The sequence below is a fragment of the Microplitis mediator genome, chromosome 7 (genome assembly GCF_029852145.1).
Source record: "Microplitis mediator isolate UGA2020A chromosome 7, iyMicMedi2.1, whole genome shotgun sequence".
NCBI classification, from domain to species: Eukaryota; Metazoa; Arthropoda; class Insecta; order Hymenoptera; family Braconidae; genus Microplitis; species Microplitis mediator.
In genome coordinates, this window is record NC_079975.1 from 20856735 (window position 1) to 20875918 (window position 19184).

The 19184-nt window shown below is 32.4% G+C and overlaps 3 protein-coding genes across 3 annotated transcripts; all 3 read right to left on the reverse strand.

Moving 5' to 3' along the window:
- Positions 1–8451: 8451 nt before the first annotated feature.
- Positions 8452–9605, reverse strand: LOC130671966 (bone morphogenetic protein 1 homolog). Its single transcript, XM_057476119.1, has 3 exons — positions 9398–9605; positions 9027–9248; positions 8452–8951 (listed from the first exon to the last, which is right to left on the reverse strand). Exons 1-3 carry the CDS (start codon positions 9603–9605, stop codon positions 8452–8454), a joined length of 930 nt encoding a protein of 309 aa, XP_057332102.1.
- A 563-nt stretch (positions 9606–10168) lies between these two features.
- LOC130671967 (dorsal-ventral patterning protein tolloid-like) lies at positions 10169–15468 on the reverse strand. The gene is made up of 7 exons (XM_057476121.1): positions 15161–15468; positions 14904–15082; positions 13068–13298; positions 12749–12970; positions 12240–12683; positions 10437–10761; positions 10169–10352 (listed from the first exon to the last, which is right to left on the reverse strand). Exons 1-7 carry the CDS (start codon positions 15466–15468, stop codon positions 10169–10171), a joined length of 1893 nt encoding a protein of 630 aa, XP_057332104.1.
- A 697-nt stretch (positions 15469–16165) lies between these two features.
- On the reverse strand, positions 16166–17325 carry LOC130671968 (protein tolkin-like). The gene is made up of 3 exons (XM_057476122.1): positions 17118–17325; positions 16717–16965; positions 16166–16668 (listed from the first exon to the last, which is right to left on the reverse strand). Exons 1-3 carry the CDS (start codon positions 17323–17325, stop codon positions 16166–16168), a joined length of 960 nt encoding a protein of 319 aa, XP_057332105.1.
- Between the last annotated feature and the right edge of the window lie 1859 nt (positions 17326–19184).

Consider the following 19184-nt stretch of genomic DNA (forward strand, 5'->3'; position numbering starts at 1 on the left):
GTAATAAATTTAAAATTAAACTTTCAATGACCTGCGTTTAAAAATTTTATTTCAACGTTGAACTTTAATTTTGACGGTTTAATTATATAAAAAACTGTGTGACGATGATTGTTAGAAGGTTTTCTTATCCTCGCGACGATTTAATGCTGACAATTATTCTATGACAATAAAATAATTGATTTCTGAAGGAAAAAGTATTAATACATTTAACAGCAAAGATAACGATTCACTTAATTGACAAACTTATTTTTTAAATTTATCGGTTCATGGTAACGTTAAATTACGAACAAACAAAAAATTAATTAAACTTATTGCTGAAAAATATAATGCAATATACCCCCATGAAAAAAATTTATGGAAAAAAATATATAAGATATGGATATGAAATATGTTTTAAATAGCTAACTATTGACCGATTTTCGAATACATATTTTTTTATTTTTATTATACCGATATTTTTTGAAAATTTTATATATAAATTTAATATATTTCCCTACATGTATTTTTGATATATTGTAAGATATATTTTAAATATATTTTTCTATAAATTTTTCTCATATACATTTGAACTATTCAAACAGCTGATCATTATCGTTGATTGGTTTCGCAGAAATAGCGGCAGAAAAACCTCCCGCTTCTTTCCATCCATTGGCAAAGAACATCAAGAAAATTTTTCTCCTCGAAGTAGTTATTTCCAAAATTTCTCTTTTACCGCAGTACCTTCCAATAACTGGCGGATTTTCACTTGCAGCCCCTAGTACTTCCAAAAAATCATTTTTACAACCTGTACTTTCTTCAAGTTCAAAGTAACTAAATTTGATTATTATATGATGCTTGGAAGGAACCTTGATGAGCCAATGGCACAATTTATTCGGTTCGTATGACTCTGGATAATTTGGTGATTCTAAATAATAAGTATCATTACTTTCTAAATAAATATCACCGCCGCAAACAGCCTCGTATTCCAAAATAAAGCCTGGACGATGGTTTTCAAATGGAGATCTCATGAATTCAACGGTTACAAAATTATTCGCAATTATAGTAACCGATCCAACATCTCCACAGTAGCGACCTAAATTGAACAATTATGTATTCAATTGTAACAAAGATTGATATTATTTCTACTGAATACTGTCAAAAACGCACCTAAGACAGTACTATCAGTCTGGTAGCCATTTCGAATTTCCAAGTAATCAACTGAGCAATTAGGAGACTTGCGAATATCCATCAGTGTGATGACGAGTTTAATTCTTTGACCTTTAGAAGCCCTGATTGTCCACTGACAATAGTCAAAATTTACCTCCGAATCATTTAGTTTTGATGGTGGACTTAAAATGCCCCTAGCTTCCAAATATGCTCCTCCACATACTAAACATAAAAACAAAAATCCTTTAGATTTAAAAAATTTATATGTTTTTACTCTGGCTGATATACTGTGCTCTAATTCACGCATATTGAGAGAATAGAGTTTACACCCCGACTAAATGCGTTACATAGACATGAAGTAATAAAGATACAAACTTGGACAACTGTAGAGTAAATTTGTCGCAGTAATATCACCCTTACTGAGTCCTATTCTCTGACCAATTTCCGGTATTCGTCCATCAACTTTTTGTTTTGGTATAATGGTATCAGTATTTGGTTTGTTCGCTGATGCGAATGATGGATAATGCATTATCGAAAAGTAATCGTAAGGCTGCTTCAGAGTATTTACAGCCCCCGCATCTATTTTTTTAAATTTGTATTCAGAACCTACGGGTTTGTGAACGAACATGCGATTAGTTAGTTTTTTTAATCGATATTATTAACTAACTGATATAGGGGAAGGGGCGGGGGCTAAACGGGGTACTTAAGAAAATTTTTTTCGGTGACTCAAATACGAAGCCTTTTTCTTCAATGATATTCAGAGTAAATAGAAAAAATTTCAGCTTCCGTTACCAAAAAAATTTTATTTTTCGAGGAGAAAAATGGGGAACCCCTTAAAGACGTAAAAGAAAATTTTTCTGGAAATTAAATAAATTTGATTAAATTAAATTTTCTTATAAGTAATTTACATAAAGAAAAATTACATTTCACATAGTCATTGAATGCTAAGGAAAACACCGATTATATATTGTTTAAAGTAATAGATTGAAAAATTATTAAAAGTTAAATAAATTTCAAAATTATAAAAACTGTCAATATTTTCACGTTGATTGAATTACGTCTGAAATAATTTGACAGTGAGAGTTATTTTAAATGGATGCTCTATTTCCCCCCTTACCCCATTTTTCCCCAAATTCATGGGTTCGAATTAAACCTTTTGCAATGGCTTCGTAATTTATTTTCACATAATCATCACGATCTGGACGGTTTTGTTCATGAAGGAAACCTATCGCATGACCCAATTCGTGAACAATTGTTCCAAAGTTTCTGCATTCATCATCTATACTAATAGGATTAGATTTTGTGCCTTGTCTGCCAACTATTGAACAGCACCTGATGACAATTCCAGTTTATTCATGATTATTCGTTCCTGTTAAATTTCTAACTTCTTTCCATTTAAAATCTTAAACTTACCCGCAGTTTAATTTAGTGAACAGTAAATAAAAATCGTGTTTTTTTTTTGTTCTTTCAACGAATTTTATACAAGTAGATTGTTCCCAGTGTCTCATTGCTTGCTTCAATAATTTCCGTTGTGCTCCATTGAAAATGTCTTGGAATTCATACGGAATGATACCGTCATCCCATAGGAATCTTTTCTCTTTGACAGCCAATGATCTTCGGTTTATATTAATCGGTCGTTCCGGTTCAAAATAATTTGTTGGCTCGAGCTCTCTATTTATTAGCTCTCCGTGGGGTGATATTACATATGAATTTATCGTCATTATCAAAAAATTCATTACTTTAATCACAATAAACGCGTGTAAAATTAGTTCCATTGTTAGTGTTGCCGAACTAAGAACTCTTAAAAAATTATTTACAGCCGTAATTGAGCCAAAATCTAAACTTTAGTTCAATCTATCTGCCTTGGTACTGATTTTTATTTACCATCTGTCCAGTATAGATACTAAATTGGCGGGTTTGATGATTGGCTACGAGAATTTAATTGCTCTGAGGCCGAAAATAACAAGTAATTAGGAACCGAAAAAAAAGATTAAAGTTAATTAAAAAAAAAAAACTGTTTTTTTTTTACTTTAATAGCAAAACTTTTAAAAGTGTCATTAAATTTTTTTATATATTGCGTCGGTAAAAAACAAAATTTTTTCTAAAATAATAATAATAGTGTATCCTGTTATAGAAAAACTTGGAGGGATTTAGTGAAAAATTTCGAATTGAATTTTTTAAAACCTGCAATGAAAAATGTACCACCTCCATGAGGCGTGTAATGATAAAGTAGTGGGTCTTTATGGAATAAAGTATAAATACATTTAACAGTAGAGAGAGCAATTAACATTCTTGATAAACTTGTTTTTAAAATTTATTAGTCAATCGGAAGGTTAAATTACAAACATCCATAAATTGATGAACTTATTGCTAATGAATAGAGTTTAATATTTCAAAACTATTTAAGAGTTTGGATTATTATTATCAATGGGTTTCGCAGAAATGGCAGCGGAAAAACCTCCCGCTTCTTTCGATCCATTGGTAACAAACGTCAAAAAAATTCTTCTCATCGAAGAAGCTATTTCCAAGTGGTCATTTTCACCGCAGTACTTTCCAATAATTGGCGCATTTTCATTTCTACCCTCTCGTACTTTTACAAAATCATTTTTACAGCCATTACTTTCTTCAAGTTCAAAGTAATCAAATTTAATTACTATATAATGCTTGTAAGGAGCCTTGATATTCCAATGGCACTGTTTATTCGGTTTGTATGACTCTGGATAATTTGGTGATTCTAAGTAATAAGTATCATTACTTTCTATATAAATATCACCGCCGCAAATAGCCTCGTATTTTAATATAAATCCCAGGTGATAATTTTCATAACGATTCCTAGCATATGTTATCGATACAAAATTACTAGCCGTTACAATAACTGTTTTGTCTTCACCACACATGCGAGCTAAACAAAATTTACTTTCAATAATAACAGATATCGTTCATTTCATTAAGATTCGATAGTTTACCTAAGACAGGACTATTTGCCTGGTAGCCATTTTTTATTTCTACATGCTCCGCTGTACAGTTGGGAGTCTCTTGAATATCCCGTGATGTTAGTGTGACCTTTATTCGTTCACCTTCAGCAGCTCTGATTGTCCATTTGCATTTATCGAAAACTTTTGGTGAATTATTTGGACTTACTGGCGGGATAATCATATAGCGAGGCTCAAAAAATGACCCGTCATGTGCTACAATCCCGGTGTACCAATAATTAATATTTAAATAAGCAATGAATAATTAAAAACGACAAGATTTTTAGAGATACGTAGTGTTTTAATTACAAACCAGAACAATTGTACAGCAACTTTGTAGCAGTAATGTCACCGGTACTTAGGGCACTCCTCTGACCAATATCCGGTATTCGGCCATTGATTTTTATTTTCGGTATAATGGTCTTGATATTAGCACTGTTTGCTATTGCAATTGATGGATAATGCATTATCGAAAAATAATCGTAAGGCTGGTTCAAAGTATCTACATTCTCCGCTATTGATTTTTTAAAATTGTATTCGCTACCTACAGGTGTTTATATGAACCAGAAATTACTTTATTTTCTTAATCACTATTATTAACTAACTGATATAAATTAACGGGTTCAAATTTAACCTTCGTCAATGATATCATGATTTATTTCCACATAATCATCACGGTCTGGACGGTTATGTTCATGAAAGAAACCTATTGCATGGCCCAATTCGTGAAGAATTGTTCCAAATGTATTGCATCTATCATCGATACTAATCGGATTGCCTCCTTCGCCTCGTTTGCCGACTACCGAACAGCATCTGATAATTTCAGTTTATTTATAATCATTTTAACTTGTAGAATTTTTGTTTTCTTTCGGCCAAAAATCTTTAACTTACCCACAGTTTAATTTAGTGAACAGTAAATAAGAATCGTGAATTTTGTTCATTCTTTCAACGAATTTTATACAAGTAGATTGTTCCCAGTGTCTCATTGCTTGCTTCAATAATTTGCGTTGTGCTCCATTGAATACGTCTTCAATTTCATACGGAATAATTCCGTCATCCCATAGAAATCTTCTCTCATTGATAGCCAATGATCTTCGAGTTATATTAATTGGTTGTCCCGGTTCAAAATAATTTGTCGGATCAAGCTCTCTATTTATTGGCTCTCCGTGGTGTAATATTACATATGAATTTATTGTTATTATAAAAAAATTCAGTACTTTAATAACAATAAACGTGTGTAATATTAGTTCCATTGTTAGTGTTGCCGAACTAAGAACTCGTCAAAAATTATTTACAGCCGTAATTTAGCCAAAAAATGAACTTTCGTTTAATCTATTTGCCTCGGTACTGATGTTTAATTACCATCCGTCCAGTATAGATACTAAATTGGCGGGTTTGATGATTGGCTACGAGAATTTAATTACTCTGATGCCGAAAATAACAAGTAATTAGGAACCGAAATAAAAAGATTAAAGTTAATTAAAAAAAAAAAACTGTTTTTTTTTACTTTAATAGCAAAACTTTTTAAATTGTCATTAAATTTTTTCAATATATTGCGTCTGTAAAAAACATAATTTTCTCTAAAATAATAATAATAGTGTATCCTGTTATAGAAACACTTGGAGGGATTTAGTGATAAATTTCGAATTAAACTTTCAATAACCTGCATTGAAAATTTTATTCCAGAGCTAAAGTTTTTTTGACAGTTTAATTAGATAAATAATAGTGGGACGTAAATTTTCAGAAGTTTTTATTTTATCCCCGTCACAAAGAAAAAGAAAAATGTTACCATTTTCCAATAAGGATTTATTACCATATTGTATACGTGATAATCTTCACAGTCGAACTCTATTAACTCGGAACTTCCTCTCAATCTTAACCTCCCTCTACGAGCTACGCTGCCTCCCACCCGATGCTATACGTTTGCATGCATCTGTCTATATTTATATATCATCATATATGTAGATGTAACAGCGCATGCGTTATAGTTAACTTTTTAAGGGAGAAGGGGCATCCGTTAACTCCCCGGGAAAAAGTCGTCATGCACGATCATGCTTGATCAAGCATGAATCATGCATGATTCAAGCATGATCGTGCATGAAGCATGCACGACCTTTCACGATTTATGCAAAGGCACGCATGATCATACAAATTCATGTCCAATCATGCATGATCATGCACGACGAGAAAAGAATAGTTGCGCATGATTCATGCAATGTCATGCAATGTCATGCAATGTCATGACCAAGCTCAATCACGAATGATCATTCATAACACTGCACGAATTATGCAACGTCATGCATAACCATGTAAAATCGGGTTTGATCATGCATGATCATGAACGAGAATGTATAATACAAAGAGAATGGTTATGTACAATTGAGAATAACTTGGCATGAGCATACACTACCGTGTATGACTCATAATTAATTAATGTAACGGGACCTAAGTCCACCTCCTCCACGAAAGCCGATACCTCGCCTTTTTGGGCATATTTGCGTTGCGTGTGGTCCCTATTTTTATAATCAACACTACCATATATTATAAAAGCGAAATATGAACATAAGCCCACATTAGCTTACCCATTAAGCATGCATTGCATGTGGGTGCCTCACCGACAACCACCACGAGACCGACCTCATTTGGATCCAAACACTCCTCCCATCTCAGGAAATTGAGAGACTCTGGTCGAAGTGGGGCTTGGATTGGATCCCCCATGGTACCAGACTTCAGCTCTGGTGAACTGCTTGCTTAGGATTAGTGGTGGGGTGCGCAAGTTCTTCCCCAACCCATAAGAGCTACCTCCACTTAGGAATATAATCACCAAGATTTCAAACATGCCATTATAAACACATGCCCTCATCCATCACCTAGTGATCTCTTATCTACGAGTTTTTTTGTGGACGCCATGATGTTTTGAGGCACAAAATGGCGGAGGACGGTCCACTCGTGATGTATGACTCATATCAATTCATGCTTCGTCATACATCACTACCCTAATAAAAAAATCTGTGTATCGGTTGACCCTGCAGGCTAGCCCAAAAACGTCTCGCTGTTTTCAAGCTCCTTTATTTCTCTTTTTTATAAGTTTTTCAAGTTCAAAAGGGTTACGTTTTATGTTAAAGTTTAAGCATTTAGAATCCAATATAATTAATAAATGAGCGTTTTTTATATATTTATTAACAATTACGTTCAATAATTAGCTAAAAAATAAGTATTTACGTTAGACGTTGTATCTATATCGTATAAGTATATCAACATACGAGCGAACATGACGATTTTTAAGCAGTCACTTTCAATGAATTACATAAAAAAGAATATATTAGTTTTCAGTAATATTGTTCAGTAATTATGATGTTATTCATTGAAAAAAGCAGATATAGATTTTACATTTTTTATTCCGTCGACGATATCTTTCGAACGGATCATCCGATTAGGACGTTTGAGGTGGCAATCGAAAGCTTTTATCGAGTTTTAGAGCTGATTAGATTTTGGAATTGATCGATCTGACAGTTTTCAAAATATCAGAAAAAAACGAAAAAAAAATTTTTTTTTTCGATATCGTGGGAGAAAGAAATGCTAAAAATCGATTTTGTTGTAAAACAATGGAATACAAAAGTATTTTCGAGCTTGAAGAGCTTCAAAATGTATCCACAACAATGTTTTCGAGCTCCTTGAGCTTGACCTGAATATTTGCCAGCCATGAACATGCGTGATCATGCATAAGAAAGCATAATCATGCCTGACCAAGCATGATCACGCATACTCATGGCTGGCAAATATTCAGGCATGATCACGCATACTCATGGCTGGCAAATATTCAGGCATGATCATGCATGAGATTAACGCATGATCAGGTCTGATGATTTTTGCCCGGGTCGGAAATTCCAAGAAATTTCCGCTACGTAGACTAATTAGTTAACTGTCTGAGTTAAAAGAGTTCTACTGTACCATGCTTTTATGGTAACCATTAGTTTCTCGTATTGTAATAATTCCGATAGTAGTAGTTACCATCTAAATAGTAATAATTATCATCTCGGAGAGAAATTTTTACCATTTCGGGTAATAGAATCGAATATAAATCTACCAACTGTGAACATAGAGATATTTACTTCGTTAAGGTGTGAGGTATTGCCACTATCATTAATCGTAATGATAAAGTAGTGGGTTTTTGTAAAATAAAGTATAAATAAATTTAACAGTAAAGAGAGCAATGAACTTTCTTGGCAAACTTGTTTTTAAAATTTATTAATCAATCGGAAGGTTAAATTACAAACAACCAAGAATTGATGAACTTATTGCTGATAATTAGAGTTTAATATTTGAAAATTATTTAAGAAGTTGGATCATTATTATCAATGGGTTTTGTAGAAATGGCAGCGGAAAAACCTCCCGCTTCTTTCGATCCATCAGTAACAAACGTCAGAAAAATTCTTCTCATCAGAGAAGCTATTTCCAAACGGTCTCTTTTACCGCAGTAACTTCCAATAATTGGCGCATTTTCATTTCTACCCTCTTGTACTTGCAAAAAATCATTTTTACAACCTTTACTTTCTTCAAGTTCAAAGTAATCAAATTTAATTACTATATAATGCTTGGAAGGAGCCTCGATGTTCCAATGGCACAATTTATTCGGTTTGTATGACTCTGGATAATTTGGTGATTCTAAGTAATAAGTATCATTACTTTCTAAATAAATATCACCGCCGCAAACAGCCTCGTACTCCAATATAAAACCTGGACGATGGTTTTCAAATTGAGATCTTGCGAATTTTACGGTTACAAAATTACTCGCAATTATAGTGGCCGATCCAACATCTCCACAGTAGCGACCTAAATTGAACAGATTACGTATTTAATTGTAACAAAGATTGATATTATTTCTACTGAATGCTGTCAAAAACGGACCTAAGACAGTACTATCAGTCCGGTAGCTATTTTGAATCTCCAAATAATCAGTAGAACAATTAGGAGTTTTGCGAATATCTAATAGTGCGATGACGAGTTTAATTCTTTGACCTTTAGAAGCCCTGATTGTCCACTGACAATATTTGAAATCTACCTCCGAATCATTTAGTTTTGATGGTGGACTGAAAATGCCCATAGCTTCCAAATATGCACCTCCACATACTAAACATAAAACAAAAATACTTTAGATTTTTCAAATTTATATGTTTTTACTCTGGCTGATATCGCCGTGCTCTAATTCACAAATATTGAGAAAAGTTTACACCGCGAATAAATGCGTTATATAGACATAAAGTAATAAAGATACAAACTTGGACAACTGTACAGTAAATTTGTCGCAGTAATATCACCCTTACTGAGTCCTATTCCCTGACCTATTTCCGGTATTCGTCCATCAACTTTTTGTTTTGGTATAATAGTATCAGTATTTGGTTTGTTCGCTAATGCGACTGATGGATAATGCATTATCGAAGAGTAATCGTAAGGCTGCTTCAAAGTATTTACAGCCCCCGCATCCATTTTTTTAAATTTGTATTCAGAACCTACGGGTTTGTAAACGAACAACCAATTAGTTGGTTTTTTTAATCAACATTATTAAGCCACTGACATAGGAGAGGGGGTAGGGCAAAACGGGGTACTTAAGAAAATACTTTTTGGGACTCATATACGAAGCCTGTTTTTTTGAATGATATTCAGAGTAAATAGAAAAAATTTCAGCTTTCGTTAACAAAAAAATTTTATTTTTCGCGGTAAAAATGGGAAACTCCTTAAAAACGTAAAAGAAAATTTTTCTGGAAGTGAAATAAATTCGATTAAATTAAATTTCCTTGTAAGTAATTTACATAAAGGAAAATTACATTTCACATAATTATTGAATGCTAAGGAAAACATTAATTATATATTGTTTAAAGTAATAGATTAAAAAACTATTAAAAGTTAATTAAACTTAAAAATTTAAAAAATTGTCAATATTTTCACGTTGATTGAATTACATCTGAAATAATTTGACACTGAGAGTTATTTCAGATGGGTGCCCTATTTCCCCCCTTACCCCGTTTCCCTCGAAATTCATTGGTTCCAATTTAACCTTTTTCAATGGCTTCGAAATTTATTTGCACATAATCATCCCGATCTGGACGGTTTTGTTCATGCAAGAAACCTATTGCATGGCCCAATTCGTGAACAATTGTTCCAAATGTACTGCATTCATCATGTAGACTAATAGGATTACGTTTTGTGCCTTGTCTGCCAACCACTGAACAGCACCTGATGATGATTCCATTTTATTCATGAGTATTTGTTCCTGTAAAATTTTTTTTAACTTCATTTCATTTAAAATCTTAAACTTACCCGCAGTTTAATTTAGTGAACAGTAAATAAGAATCGTCAACTTGTGGGATTTTTTCAACAAATTTTATACAAGTAGATTGTTCCCAGTGTCTCATTGCTTGCTTCAATAATTTCCGTTGTGCTCCATTGAATACGTCTTCAATTTCATACGGAATAATACCGTCATCCCATAGAAGTCTTTTCTCATTGACAGCCAATGACCTTCGGTTTATATTAATCGGTCGTTCCGGTTCAAAATAATTTGTCGGCTCGAGCTCTCTATTTATTGACTCTTCGTGGGGTAATATTACATATGAATTTATCGTTATTACAAAAAAATTCAGTACTTTAATAACAATAAACATGTGTACAATTAATTTCATTGTTAGTGTTGCCGAACAAAGAACTCGTCAAAAATAATTTACAGCCGTAATCGAGCCAAAAACTGAACTTTAGTTCAATCTATCTGCCTCGGTACTGAATTTAATTTACGATCCGTTCAATATAGAAACTAAATTGGAGGGTTTAATGATTGATTACGAGAATTTAATTGCTCTGAGGCCAGAAATAACAAGTAATTAGGAACCGGAAAATAAAGATTAAAGTTGATTAAAAATAATTTGAACTTGATTTATTTTTACTTTGATAGCAAAACTTTTGAAAGTGCCATTCAATTTTTTGAACTTTCCGCTAAAAAAAATTGTAAATTTTCAAAAATTCGCGAAGTTATTGGTTTAGGTCCGACTTACGAAAATCGAATTTCCATCAGATGTCGACGTTTTGAGGTCCTAGGAAGCTATTCTGACTAATTTCAAGATGATGTCCGAGTGTATGTATGTATGTATGTACGTACGTATGTAAATACCTGTATCTTTTGAACGGATGAACCGATTTTGAAGTTTAAGGTGTCATTCGACGCGGATTGTCAATATCTTGAAGCCGAGAGAAAATTGAGCTTGATCGGTAGGGCTCGTTCAGAGATGTTCGAAAAATAAAATTTTTTCTAAAATGTTTTATTTTTGATAACTTTTAATGTGCTCGATAGATTGATTCCAAAATGGACTGGGCTCTAGAGTTTTATAAGCCGCGTCGAATGTTACCTCAACCATTAAAATCGGTTCATTCGTTGAAGAGAAACCGTTGTCGAAAGAATTAAAAAAAAAATAATTTTTCATTTTTCCTGAAATATCTCAAAAACGACTCGATAAATCAAATCCAAAATTTGATCAGCTTTAGAACTTGACAAAACGCTTCGATTGCCACCTCAACCATCAAAATCGGTTATTTCGTTCGCGAAATATCGTGTGATAAAGAAATGCTAAAAAATGGTTTTTTACAAAACAATGGCATACAAAAGTATTTGCGAGCTTGAAGAGCTCGAAAATGTACTCACTTTGGGGCTGGCCCGCAGGGTCAACTTATAGACTAATTTTTATATATTGCGTCGGTAAAAATCAGAATTTTTTCTAAAATAATAATAATAGTGTATCCTGTTATAGAAATACTTGGAGGGATTTAGAGAAAAATTTCGAATTGAATTTTTAATAACCTGCAATGAAAAATGTACCACCTTCATGAGGCGTGTAATGATAAAGTAGTGGGTTTTTGTAGAATAAAGTATAAATACGTTTAACAGTAAAGAGGACAATGAACCTTTATTGATAAACTTATTTTTTAGATTTATTAATCAATCGAAAGGTTAAATTACAAACAACCAAAAATTGATGAACTTATTTCTAATGAATAAAGTTAAATATTTGAAAATTATTTAAGAAGTTTGATCATTATTATCAATAGGTTTTGTAGAAATGGCAGCGGAAAAACCTCCCGCTTCTTTCGATCCATTGGTAACAAACGACAGAAAAATTCTTCTCATCAGAGAAGCTACTTCCAAACGGTCTCTTTCACCGCAGTACTTTCCAATAATTGGCGCATTTCTATTTCCACCCTCTCGTACTTTTACAAAATCATTTTTACAGCCATTACTTTCTTCAAGTTCGAAGTAATTAAATTGGATTACTATATAATGCTTGTAAGGAGCCTTGATATTCCAATGGCACTGTTTATTCGGTTTGTATGACTCTGGATAATTTGGTGATTCTAAGTAATAAGAATCGTTACTTTCTATATAAATATCACCGCCGCAAACAGTTTCGTATTTCAATATAAATCCCAGGTGATAATTTTCGTAACGATTCCTAGCATATGTAATCGATACAAAATTACTAGCCGTTACAATAACTGTTTTGTCTTCACCACATATGCGAGCTAAACAAAATGTACTTTCAATAATAACAGACATCTCCCCATATCATTAAGATTCGATAGTTTACCTAAGACACGACTATTTGCCTGGTAGCCATCTTTTATTTCTACATACTCTACTGTACAATTGGGAGTCTCTTGAATATCCCATGATGTTAGTATGACCTTTATTCGTTCACCTTCAGCAGCTCTAATTGTCCATTTGCATTTATCGGAAACTTTTGGTGAATTATTTGGATGTACTGGCGGGACAATCATATCCCAAGGCTCAAAAAATGACCCGTCATGTGCTACAATCCCGGTGTACCAATTATTAATATTTAAATAAGCAATGAATAATTAAAAACGACAAGATTTTTAGAGACACGTAGTGTTTTAATTACAAACCAGAACAATTGTACAGCAACTTTGTAGCAGTAATGTCACCGGTACTTAGGGCACTCCTCTGACCAATATCCGGTATTCGGCCATTGATTTTTATTTTCGGTGTTAAGGTCTTGATATTAGCACTGTTTGCTATTGCAATTGATGGATAATGCATTATCGAAAAATAATCGTAAGGCTGGTTCAAAGTATCTACATTCTCCGCTATTGATTTTTCAAAATTGTATTCGCTACCTACAGGTTTTTATATGAACCAGTAATTACTTGATTTTCTTAATCAATATTTTAACTTACTGATATAGGGTAAGTGTGGGTATTACCGCGGTTTGATGTGCCCGTCCAACTATAACAGCATGATTTGAAGATCCACAATAAGATATCGACTTAATTTTTTTAAATCGATAATTAACTTATCTTAAGCCTTAAGAGAAATTAAGCATATGATTTAATGTCGATTTCTTAAAATAATTAGCATTTTAAAAAAAATTCCAAGTGCTACTAATACCGTGGACCTTAAAGAGACTTGTGACAATTACCGCGCTACAATTACCGTGGATGTTACAATTACCGTGTGACAATTACCACGGATTCCGATGAAACATAAATCCATAAAATAAATTATAAATGCAAACGTTTCATTAAATAATGAATAGTTTTTTTTTATAAAAAACAAACTTTTAACTTTAATAATGCACATCACGTTTAAATTATGGTACAGTTAACCAATACAATTAATATTATAAGTAATATAAGAATATACGATTTAATCAGTGTCATTATCATATATTTTTTTGACAGCTCTGCAATAATTTTGCCTCTTTGTAATTCTTTTCACCACTAATAATAAATTTTTATGTTTATAATTACACTTTTTTTTTGACTGATTACTTTTTTAACTTGTTTTTTTTCGTATTTTCAGAATTTGTTTGAATTTTTGCAATTTTGAATGTTTAATACAAGGAGTGCACTCGTTGTCATTACTGCCTGGTCCCTTACACTCTAAAACCAAGTGTGTTACAAGTGTATTATTTTAACACACATTAAATGTGTTCTATGTTTAATGGCCATAAACAAAACTATAGTTTTTTGTAGTCACCTAAAACACGTTTCACGGTGTGTTAAAAATCTATAGATTGCTTATGGTGTTTCAATGTTATTTTGCAAGTGTGTTAATTTTGACTACACACTTGGTTTTAGAGTGTAGACTATAAATTCTTAACTAGACAGGGGGCCAAGCATTAATTACAACGAGTAAACAAGATAAACAATGAGTCATAATAATTTTGAGGTTATGAATAATTATATTTCAACCGCGGCAATTGTCGCATTCACCTAAGATACTACATATGTTTCTATTTACGTGGAATCAAGTGAAACCACGGTAATACTGACACGCTTCAAAAGTTGGTGACTATTACCGCGGCAGTAAATTAAAAGTGACAATTGATTAAAAGTCAATGTTTCTTGAATTTTCGACTATAGAAAAGTATAATCTTGCTCTGGAACGCAACGAATATAAGTATTAAAACATTAATTCATGAAAAAACACATTTTATTCGAGCGTACAGTTGCACACTAACTGCAAGAAATTGATGATATTTTCTATCGAAACGATCAATCGGTTCTCAATAATTTATAACAAACTATAGTAGTTATATTTTATACCGGATTGTTTGTTAACTACATTCTTGAAATATTAAATTTGTTGCTGGATTTTTTTTAAATTACAAAAAAAAAATATGTATCATTTATTTATAATAGAATGGAAAAAATCCACGGTAAAACTCACACCCACGGTAATACCCTCACTTACCCTAAATTAACGGGTTCAAATTTAACCTTCGTCAATGATATCATGATTTATTTCCACATAATCATCACGGTCTGGACGGTTATGTTCATGGAAGAAACCTATTGCATGGCCCAATTCGTGAACAACTGTTCCAAATGTATTACATCTATCATCGATACTAATCGGATTGCCTCCTTTGCCTCGTTTGCCGACTAACGAACAGCATCTGATAATTCCAGTTTATTTATAATCATTTTAAATTGTAGAATCTTTGTTTTCTTTCTGTCAAAAATCTTTAACTCACCCACAGCTTAATTTAGTGAACAGTAAATAAGAATCGTGAATTTTTTTTATTCTTTCAACAAATTTTATGCAAGTCGATTGTTCCCAGTGTCTCATTGCTCTCTTAAATAATTTGCGTTGTGCTCCATTGAATGTGTCACCAATTTCATACGGAATGATACCGTCATCCCATAGAAATCTTTTCTCATTGACAGCCGATGATCTTCGGGTTATATTAATCGGTCGTTCTGGTTCAAAATAATTTGTCGGCTCGTGCTCTCTATTCATTGACCCTTCGTGGGGTGATATTGCATATGAATTTATCGTCATTATCAAAAAATTCAGTGCTTTAATAACAATAAACGTGTGTAATGTTAATTTCATTGTTAGTGTTGCCTAACAAAGAACTTGTCGAAAATTGTTTACACCCGTACTTTAGCCACAAAATGAACTGAAGTTTAATGGACCTGTCTCAGAACTGATTTTTACTTTCCATCCGGTCAATATTGACATTAAACTACCGGATATAGGGTAAAAATATCATCATTCATAACCATATGATCAGACAAAAGAATTTAATTGCTCTGAGGTCAGAAAACGTCCGTTCTTATAAATCGAAAAACAAAAATAGTAAGATAAATTCAAAAATATAACAGTCGATAAGAAATTTAGTGTAAAAAAAACCCACAATGAAAAAAAAGTATTTTTCTTGCCCAACTATATGAATAACGTGTGACGCAGATTAATAAAAATTTTTATTATCCTCTTGACGAGTTATATTTGACAATAGTTTTATAATAATAGAATGATTGATTTTTGATAAGTGAAATATAAATACATTGAACAGTAAAGATAACAATTAACTTTATTGATAAACTAGTAAATTTTTTAATAATAAATATTTTCCGAACCTTTCCTTCGGGGCTAAATTCATTCCAAGAGAATTAGATAAATAAAAATGACATTAAATGTCATCCATTTCGCGTCTACTCTGAATTTACTCCGCAAATTTTTTACAGCGTATAAACTATTGAAGCGGCTGATCATTATTGTTGATTTGTTTTGCAGAAAAAGTGGCAGAAAAACCTCCCGCTTCTTTCGATTCATTGGAAACAAACTTCAGAACAATTCTTCTCCCCGAAGCAGCTATTTCTAAACGGTCTTTTTTACCGCAGTAACTTCCGACAATTGGTGCATTCTCACGTCTACCCTCTCGTACTTCCAAAAAATCATTTTTACAACCAGTACTTTCTTCAAGTTCAAAGTAATTAAATTTAATTACTATATAATGCTTGTAAGGAGCCTTGATGTTCCAATGGCACAATTTATTCGGTTCGTATGACTCTGGATAATTTGGTGATTCTAAATAATAAGTATCATTACTTTCTAAATAAATATCACCGCCGCAAACAGCCTCGTATTCCAAAATAAAGCCTGGACGATGGTTTTCAAATGGAGATCTCATGAATTCAACGGTTACAAAATTACCCGCAATTATAGTGGCCAATCCAACATCTCCACAGTAGCGACCTAAATTAAACACATTTTGTATTCAATTGTAACAACAATTGATCTTACTCCTACTGAATACTGTCAAAAACGCACCTAAGACAGTACTATCAGTCTGGTAGCCATTCCGAATTTCCAAATAATCAGTTGAACAATTAGAGGCCTTGCGAATATCCAATAGTGTGATGAAGAGTTTAATTCTTTCGCCTTCAGCAGCCCTGATTGTCCACTGACAATAGTCAAAATCTACCTCGGAACCATTTAGTTTTGATGGTGGACTGAAAATGCCCTTAGCTTCAAAATATGCACCTCCACATACTAAACATAAAACAAAAATCCTTTAGATTTTTAAAATTTATAAGTTTTTACTCTGGCTGATATACTGTGCTCTAATTCACGCATTTTGAGAGAATAGAGTTTACACCGCGACTAAATGCGTTCTATAGACATAAAGTAAAAAAGATACAAACTTGGACAACTGTAAAGTAAATTTGTCGCAGTAATATCGCCCTTACTGAGTCCTATTCTCTGACCAATTTCCGGTATTCGTCCATCAACTTTTTGTTTTGGTATAATGGTATCAGTATTTGGTTTGTTCGCTAATGCGAATGGTAGATAATGCATTATCGAAGAGTAATCGTAAGGCTGCTTCAAAGTATTTACAGCCCACGCATCCATTTTTCTGAATTTGTATTCAGAACCTACGGGTTTGTAAACGAACAACCAATTAGTTGGTTTTTTTAATCAATATTATTAACTCACTGATATAGGAGAGGGGATGGGGCAAAACGCGGTACTTAAGAAAATACTTTTTGGGACTCATATACGAAGTCTTTTTAGTAGATTTCATAGAAACCTATCTTTTGCATTTGTCTTCATGGTGGAATTTTCAAAGAATTTTGCCACAATCTATCATAATTTATCGAGTAGGTTCCAAAAATACCATTGGTTCAAAAGTTTATGTATGTATATATATTAAGGTGATTCATTTCCGCAAAAGTTTTTTTTATGTTAAGTCCTCAAGCAAAATCTCAATCTACATCGAAAAAAAAAGTTCTCATTAAATATGAGCTCTTCATTCCAATGCTAAGTACTTGCCATTTGATTTCAAAGATTTTCCATTTAAAATACACGTAAATTAAATGACTTTTTTTTTAACTTTCTAATACTTAGCTGCGTTTCATGATATCGAGGCGGTTTTGGTCGCAAATTGTAGGGCATTTGGTGTTCTTCACAAGTGCCCATAGTTACTTAGCTGTAATTCCAGGTGTTTCACTTGTGTCCGTTGCGGAGCTCATTTTTTTTATGAAATTGACCATTATTGGCTTGCAGAACGTAAACCAGTAAAAGTACACTAAAAAGGTTGATAGAAATTTTATTCCCTTTGAAAAAAGTCTTCTGAGTCAAGTCGCTAAAGCCCATAGTTTTCGAGTTATACTCATTTTAATAATTTCAAAAATATAATATAAAAAAAAAATTATAATTGATATTTTATTTTGCAAATTATTAAAATGATTATAACTCGGAAACTATGGACTTTAGCGACTTGACTCATAAGACTTTTTTTTAAGGGAATAAAATTTCTTACAAAATTTCTTTCAACATTTTTAGTGTACTTTCACTGGTTTACGTTCTGCAAGGCAATAAAGTTCAATTTCATGGAAAAAATGAGTTCCGCAACGGACACAAGTGAAACAGCTGGAATTACAGCTATGTAACTACGGGCACTTTTGAAGAACACCAAATGCGCTACAATTTGCGACCAAAACCGCCTTGATATCATGAAACGCAGCTAAGTATTAGAAAGTTAAAAAAAAAGTAATTTAATTTACGTGTATTTTAAATGGAAAATCTTTGAAATCAAATAGCAAGTACTTAGCATTGAAATTAAGAGCTCATATTTAGTGAGAATTTTTTTTTTTCGATGTATATTGAGATTTTGCTTAAGGACTCAAAAAAAAAGAAACTTTTGCGGAAATGAATCACCCTAATATATATATTAGGGTGGATTGTTTCAGAGCAATTTTTTTTTTTTCAAGGTGCTGACTTGAAATTTGGTAGAATATGTAGAAAAAAAAATTTGGCCAAAATTTGAGCCCTCAACTTCTATTTTTAGAGGTCGCAATTCATTTGCCAGTTTTCCCGTTTAAATAACGTACAAAAATCATTTTTTTACACTTTTCTTTACCGTAACCTGTAAAGAGATTCTTTTTCTACTTAGATCATAATTTATTCTTATAAAGCATAAAATTCTCTAAATAAAAGTATGTCACGAAAAAATTGTTTGTCGAATATTTTTATTACGTAATTAGTCCTGAATGTGCTTTATATGAAAATTTATCTTTAATTGGATTCAAGGGCTAAATTATTGACTCTATGAACAAAAGTCAAATGACTATTTCGAAGGGCTCATTGAGCTTTACAAATTTATTGTATAGGACTCAATTCTGTTATCAATAGCTCAACAGTTATGAGCTATTTAATATAAATTTCAAGTATAATAAAATAAATATAACATAATTACGTAATAAAAATAT

What these genes read in the sequence shown, in the direction of transcription:
- LOC130671966 (XM_057476119.1), bottom strand. Translation starts at nt 9,605, where the DNA reads ATGGATGCGGGGGCTGTAAATACTTTGAAGCAGCCTTACGATTACTCT. An exon ending in TTTACTGTACAGTTGTCCAA is followed by an intron (nt 9,249 to 9,397) that starts GTTTGTATCTTT and finishes TTTTATGTTTAG; the next exon opens with TATGTGGAGGTGCATATTTG. An exon ending in GACTGATAGTACTGTCTTAG is followed by an intron (nt 8,952 to 9,026) that starts GTCCGTTTTTGA and finishes TGTTCAATTTAG; the next exon opens with GTCGCTACTGTGGAGATGTT.
- LOC130671967 (XM_057476121.1), bottom strand. Translation starts at nt 15,468, where the DNA reads ATGACGATAAATTCATATGCAATATCACCCCACGAAGGGTCAATGAAT. An exon ending in TCATGATATCATTGACGAAG is followed by an intron (nt 13,299 to 14,903) that starts GTTAAATTTGAA and finishes AAAAACCTGTAG; the next exon opens with GTAGCGAATACAATTTTGAA. An exon ending in TTCACTAAATTAAACTGCGG is followed by an intron (nt 10,353 to 10,436) that starts GTAAGTTTAAGA and finishes AATCATCATCAG; the next exon opens with GTGCTGTTCAGTGGTTGGCA.
- LOC130671968 (XM_057476122.1), bottom strand. Translation starts at nt 17,325, where the DNA reads ATGGATGCGTGGGCTGTAAATACTTTGAAGCAGCCTTACGATTACTCT. An exon ending in TTTACTTTACAGTTGTCCAA is followed by an intron (nt 16,966 to 17,117) that starts GTTTGTATCTTT and finishes TTTTATGTTTAG; the next exon opens with TATGTGGAGGTGCATATTTT. An exon ending in TTTGACAGTATTCAGTAGGA is followed by an intron (nt 16,669 to 16,716) that starts GTAAGATCAATT and finishes TGTTTAATTTAG; the next exon opens with GTCGCTACTGTGGAGATGTT.